This window comes from Haemaphysalis longicornis, unplaced genomic scaffold, assembly GCF_048455015.1.
Source record: "Haemaphysalis longicornis isolate Haplotype H1 unplaced genomic scaffold, Haemaphysalis longicornis Haplotype H1 scaffold_6, whole genome shotgun sequence".
Lineage (NCBI taxonomy): Eukaryota > Metazoa > Arthropoda > Arachnida > Ixodida > Ixodidae > Haemaphysalis > Haemaphysalis longicornis.
This window is the reverse complement of record NW_027526407.1, coordinates 95,992,770-95,999,094: the sequence shown is the minus strand read 5'-3', so window position 1 is coordinate 95,999,094 and position 6,325 is coordinate 95,992,770. Positions and strand designations below refer to the sequence as shown.

The window sequence follows — 6,325 nt, the reverse complement described above, 5'->3', positions numbered from 1 at the left end:
TGCTTATTTGTGGTGTGTATCTGCATTGTATAGATGTTATAGAGGATGTACTAAGGTAGAAAAAATGGGCCCGCAAAGCCAGTAATCCAAGGCCAATAGGAGGGTATCCTAGATTATGCACCGCTATAATATAGTCGGCCGCAAAAAGGTTGTGTATGCCGTCAGCATACGTTCTGCTGTGGCGAGTCGAGGACTTCGTCCAAGAAAAACGTTTCTTTATTGGAGATTCTGCTTAAATTATCAATTAGTTTACCCGAATTGAAATTTGTTGCTGTTGTTCAGTTAAAGAGCTTAACTTGCTCAACCGTCTCCTTTCCTAGCAGTATTGGTGCACGCGAAATAATAATGAATATTTGGTCTCCGCGACAGCAATATAACTTTCCATATTGGATCCACATATTTTACAGTACACTGCACTCATGACTAGTATAAGAGTATTTACTCAGAACCCCTAAGTCCTCAACGATTGTAACCACAAATAGTAGCCGGCCAGTAATCTCCACTTCCATAGGCGGCTGCATATAACTTGCTATGTCATTGACGTACATAAGGAATAGAAGGACCCGAAGTCAGACGCGTGAGGTATTCGATCTGATACGTTATAACTGGTCAACCTTTTTCTGCAACTTTGGAAAAGTTTTGCTTGTTTTATTATAAAAGGTTAAATACAGTTAATGAACTGATTTCTCACAAATGATAAAGATAACAAGGGGGCATGTTTTTTAGCGTTGTATTTCAAACCACCATTTAGAATTTTATTTCCCAAGCTCTTTTCAGTAAAGAATCCTTTTGAATATGAGTGGTTAATTTGAGTCTCAAAGTGAAATAGCCGGAAAGAGGGGCACTTCATAGCTTTATTTACAGCATAAACGTACTGATTACAGCCTTATGAGCATATTTAGCTATGAGAACCACAGCACACTTTTTGTTCGCCTGTTTACAATCTCTGCGTAGCACAACTGCAAGAAGTGAAACATGTAAAGTGTATGAAATTTATGCGTCTTTGGTCTTCATGCCGACAATGACGTAAGTGGTTCCATAGCTGATGTATGAGTCCATTTGGGAGAGGTGCTTGTCCTCAGCCCAGTGCACCACTTTCAGCCCTGCCTTGGTTATAGACTTTTTAATCAAAGCTTCGTCGCTGTCGAGAGACGAGAAGGTCTTCGTGCACGCAGTGTAGCTCGAATTCCCGGTCAGCCCGCACGCTATTAGGAGGCCACCAGGGTTGAGTAGTCCAGCCAGATTCGCCGTAGCGCGTTGATGGGCAGCCCCGTCTACTGAACCACTGTCCAAGCACAGGCAGGCTACCACGACGTCGAAATACTCTCTTCTGTCATATAAGACCCCCGATTCGGCGATGTTGCACAGAGTGACGTCACGTATAGCCTTCCGGGTTCTCGCAACAATCGTGGAAGCTCCTTTCTCGACGTCTATATGGCCTTCAAGCTCGGCTTGGCGCTCGGCGAACAGCGACCAGTCCTTGGCATCTGGCGCTGCGTCCACCCATTTCCGTACCTCGCGGATATTGGCAGGTACCAGGTCGGCCATCACGATGTCGTTGAATGCAAGAGAAGCCGACATCGCCGTGTACATGGTTGGGCCGCAGCCGACTTCCAGGAGCTTTCCGCCGGCTTTAACCAGGTCCGAGGTGAAAATCTTGTGCAATTCCTGCCGCATGAAATCTAACAAGGGCATCATCTTAATCGAGTGAGCAGGATAGTTGTCCGGGGTAAACTTGGAGCGAATGTGTTCCACCAGGCGTTGCTGCTCCATTTCTGTCCTGCATATAGGCACATAAATACAATTAAAGCATTCAAATCAGCTAAGAAAGCACGGACAGATTCGGCGTCCTCACTGCTTTAAAGCCAACCTTGAAACGTACACTAGCAGCTATTTTCGGAGGTGCGGGTGCTTTCACTGATGTCTTTGAATCGACCTGGTAAAACAAATTTTCAATAACACAGCATAAGAATATATGTAAAAGTACATACTTCTCCGAGAAAGAACCATCATTCCAGTTTCCAGTTTCGAATTCCCTTTTGTGAACGAATGAATGCTTTTAAAGGGACACTGAAGTGAATTTGTCAAGCTCCCATTTTTGCTTGCACTGTGTAGACTGGCTCAAATTAGCACACTTTTCATCGTTTTTACGATAGACAAATCGGTAATTATTTTACAAAGCGCGAAAGAAGAAAAACTACCATGCGCGGTTTGCGGCGGCCGCACCAACTAAAGCTGTGACGTTAGGAGGAGCGGGCACCGTGATTGGACGATGCCCAAGGTGAGCAACCAAACAAGTTTCGGTTTCGGTTTCGGTTCTGTAAAACACAACCGGTGGCGTTGTTGGATGGGCATTCTCAATGACTCAGTAATCATCGTACCGCGCTTCTGCCATGTTGTCAGCTGTAAAAATTCATAAAGATAAGCCTCCTAGGACGGCTTGGAATCGTAGCATTCACTAGCCGAAACCTACGCAGTGCATGAACGCCCTCCGCGTACCCGTAGACGCCCAAATGTCATGCGCTTTTCCCCCATAATTGGAGCTTGCCTCCCTCATGCCTGTATCGTAAAAAGCGTGTTCGCACCAGGCCAAGGGTCTGTTCATTCTGGCCTGTGCCCACTGCCTGCAAGCAGTCGGTGCTTATGGCAACAGCACTCCAACGAGAACTCGCTAGCGCGCCATGCATGTGCCAGCCTGCGCGCGTTTTGTGAACTAGTTTGTGTAGCCATGAACGTTGCGGCCCAAAAAAAGGTGAACTCAATATAGAAAACATCGGCGGAAAACAAAAAAGTTACCTTACAAAAAAAAAAAGCACGTACCCGCGGGGATTCGAACTCGTGACTTGCAAAACATTTGCGGTGACATACCCAGCGCCCCAGACTACTGAGCCACGGAGCGGGACGCGAAGGCCTTGCTAATATGGGATATATATTGTAGAACCGGTTTACACTTTTATTTAGTTTTGGCATTTCAAGAAGCTTAGGTGACTATTTGTTGTACTGCGATCGTGCAGTAAGCGTCGCCCGAGTTTTCACAGTAGCTCACGTCTAGCAATTGCATTTCGTAGACGGAAAAGCGTTCGCAGATGCGTAGTCGTGCTGCTGACCGCTGTGCTTGTTCGCCCAGCGCAAAAAAGTGCTTCCCGCGCCCTAGTTTTACGCTGTACGGTAAAAATATCAGTTGATTTTATTTCCTTAGTACCTATATTGACTTCGCAGACTCTTCTCCCGCCTTCAAGAGGCCTTATATTTTCCTACTGGCGTACCAGTCAGCGAAGCGTCGCATGTGCGCTTGTGCAGCACTTGTGTGAAGCGAACTTGACGTGGAGCTAGATACAGTGTACAAACAAACCAAGTAAAGAAAGGCACATTCTTCCATTCACAAACGTGTCCTGGCTTCGTTTCAACTAAGCGAACGAATTGCGACCAAGCAATTTTTTTTTTAACCTCCTTGATTGCGACGACCTGCCGGCAGCCGGCGGACGAAACGCTGAGCCGACTGACTCTGTCGGCCGGGGAGCCGTGCAGTAGCGCAGCCGTGGCGCAGCCAATTGCCAGCTCATCCCCTCCTGACGTCACACGAAAACGCCACAGAAAATGGGCGAGCGTAAAGAGAGGAGGACAGCATTTTCGAATTAGTTTTTCTACTAAATAAAATCGCGTAAACGCGCCTAGAGTGGTCGAAACATGGCCTGGGGACTCCGGACTACAATTTGCGCTAGTAATCCCGCAATGTTTACATATCACTTCAGTGTCCCTTTAATGCCTATTTTTCACAGCCAACGCTTCGTCGCGCAAAATTAGGCATTGGGGGATTTGTACCTCGAGCATGATGCGCCTGGTTATAGCATGTTCATCATTTGGTGTGCCGGTCTAGTGCGCTTTGAGCAGCGCACAAATAGTTCGCATTGGTTTGGGTGCGTTTTCAAGGATTGAGAAATATATTGCTAATTTAGAAAAATTTAGTCACCAAACAGACTCCTAAGAAGCTAAAGGCAGATCGAAGGAGACCTTGGCTGTGGTGGCATTGGCGTAGTGTCTACGGAGCCGTCATATGCAAGGCGGGCTCACGACCTGCCTATGCCCATGCACTGGTCGCACGCTGCTTTAACGAATGGCGTGACTTCCCTCGCTGTCTGTGCGCACTGTACAGTAGTCAAAACTGTTAACGACAACAATACACGAGGTGCCTGCCTACGCACACAGTGGCACCTCACGATGGCTACAGCCGCATCTTTGGCGCCTGGTGATCAGCACTGACGATGCTGCTCCACTGCACTCGGGTGCTTCAGGGCATGCGCACAGGCTGGCTTAGCAGCCCCAGCGCTATCGTATGCTGCCGCTTTGTTCATACGCTGGCATCTCGTTCTTTGTTTTTGTCAACAGTTTGGATGACTGTACAGTAAACTGTGCAGGTTATGCAAAATAGAAAAACTAAAACGGGAGCGAGGAAATGATTACAGGGGGGGAAAAGCAGAGGAGTGAGTATGAATTCAGTACCTGTGTTCTACAGCGAGCGAACGTGACAACTGAGACATTATGGGCAGAGCACTATTAGGACGGTCTACGAGACGCGGCATTTAAACAGAGAATAGCGGATTTTGAAAGCCTGAGGAAATCTGGCGCATCGGGGCGAACCTTAATGGAGCGTGTATTTTGTTTTCGTTGTTGAACTCGGTATGCTTGGACTCACAAACTCCGCTCGTTCTATTTAACGTCGCTCTTTCTAACTAAATAAAACCTTAGAAAACAAACGCGACAAAAACGCTATAGCGTTTTTGTCACTATAGTGTTGGGGTCCTGTATGAAATGTTTTACCGGCTTTTTTTTCGATGAATTGACTTCTAAGACCGTAGTAGAGTGCAGAGATCAATGTTTCTGCCGGAATAGATATGCTGTTAGGGTTGGAGTCTATTGCCACTTGCAGCTCCCCTCACAGGCAAACCTTGGGAATCAAAGATGACGTATTTGCGAAACCATGGACCCCGAGCTCATTTAGGTTGGGCCCACCAGCGCACTAGGCTGTGCGTGGCTTTCACTTGTCTGGGGAAAGGGCTTAGTAGTGTCTGAACCAAAGCCAGGGGAGTTCTGGACCTTCACAGGCCCCTTGCAGCGGCAACACGCTACTTTGACCCCGCTTCTAGCAGACGGTGCCTCTGGTCTGAACTGCACTGTCCGGAATGAGCAAGTCGTCTTTTCCTGTCCTCTTCCATGTTCTTTCTCTTTACTATCTCCTTTCCCAACCCTGTCCTGCCATATTTTTCTCCCTTAGTTCTACGCTTCTCCAGGCGGCCAGGGTTAACCGTGTACAAAGGGCTAACCGAGGGTTAACTGTGTGCACTCTTTATTTCTTAGCTTAGGGTAATGGTTGCTAGGTACGGTTAGCATGTGCTAAAAATGTCCCGTTCCCTTGTTGGCCTCGGTGGTGGGCGACCAGCATTGCCACCCAACAGATTTTATGTTCTAGGGATGCTTAATCTATCCTCCCCCAAAATAAACAGAACAGCTCGCTAAAAGGGGTCGCACCGAAGCACTGCGAATCCAACCACCTCAGGCAACTTTCAGCAAATAGCTAGTGGTACACCCTACCGATGAAAAATATATCACTGACCTGACCGCCTTCTTCATTGGAAAGTGCATTAAAACATTGTTGGGAAACCCCACAACGTCCAAAAGATCCCCTCTGGAGACCTCCTTGTTGACGTTACGCGAAAAAAACAAAAACAAAATGAGAACATTCTAAAGCAAGAAAAAAGTGCTAACTTGACCATCACGTTTCGCCACATCGCACGTTTACAGTGCTCAAGGTAATATTTCCAAAAAGCAACTCCTCCATGAGACAGATGCCGACCTCCTTGAGGGAATGCGAGACCAAGGTGGTGTTGGCGTCGTAGGATCGTAATGAGAAGAGAGGGGGAGGACATGAAGACACGACACATCATTCTTACTTCGCCACCGCTACCCTGCCGGAGAATGTGTCGGACGCTTTTATTAGCTGTCGTGTACGCGCCTAAATTCTGAACAAGAGGAGATACTTTAATTGTCCACACAACGGTCATGGCGCGACCGCAGGCCGCGGAAAGCTCACCTGTGCTAAATGAGGTGAAATCGATCACTCCTCTGAAGACTAACCAAATACAATCATGAAAAGTTCGAACTCTAGCGGCTTCCACCCTGCGCACTCGCTATCATGCCCATCTTTGAAAAAAAGGAGGTCATTCAAACCAACGTAACCCGAAGCATAACTTTAGAGGCGCACCAAAACCACGCCAAAAGCACAATGCAAGGCACCGCCCTACGGGAGTTGGGGATGCGTTTTGTTAGT

General features: G+C 47.4%; 1 protein-coding gene across 1 annotated transcript; it reads right to left on the bottom strand.

Moving 5' to 3' along the window:
* Positions 1–726: 726 nt before the first annotated feature.
* On the bottom strand, positions 727–1,775 carry LOC144141779 (indolethylamine N-methyltransferase-like). The gene has a single exon (XM_077673274.1). The coding sequence runs from the start codon at positions 1,771–1,773 to the stop codon at positions 994–996; it is 780 nt and encodes a 259-aa protein (XP_077529400.1). The 5' UTR covers positions 1,774–1,775; the 3' UTR covers positions 727–993.
* Positions 1,776–6,325: the final 4,550 nt, after the last annotated feature.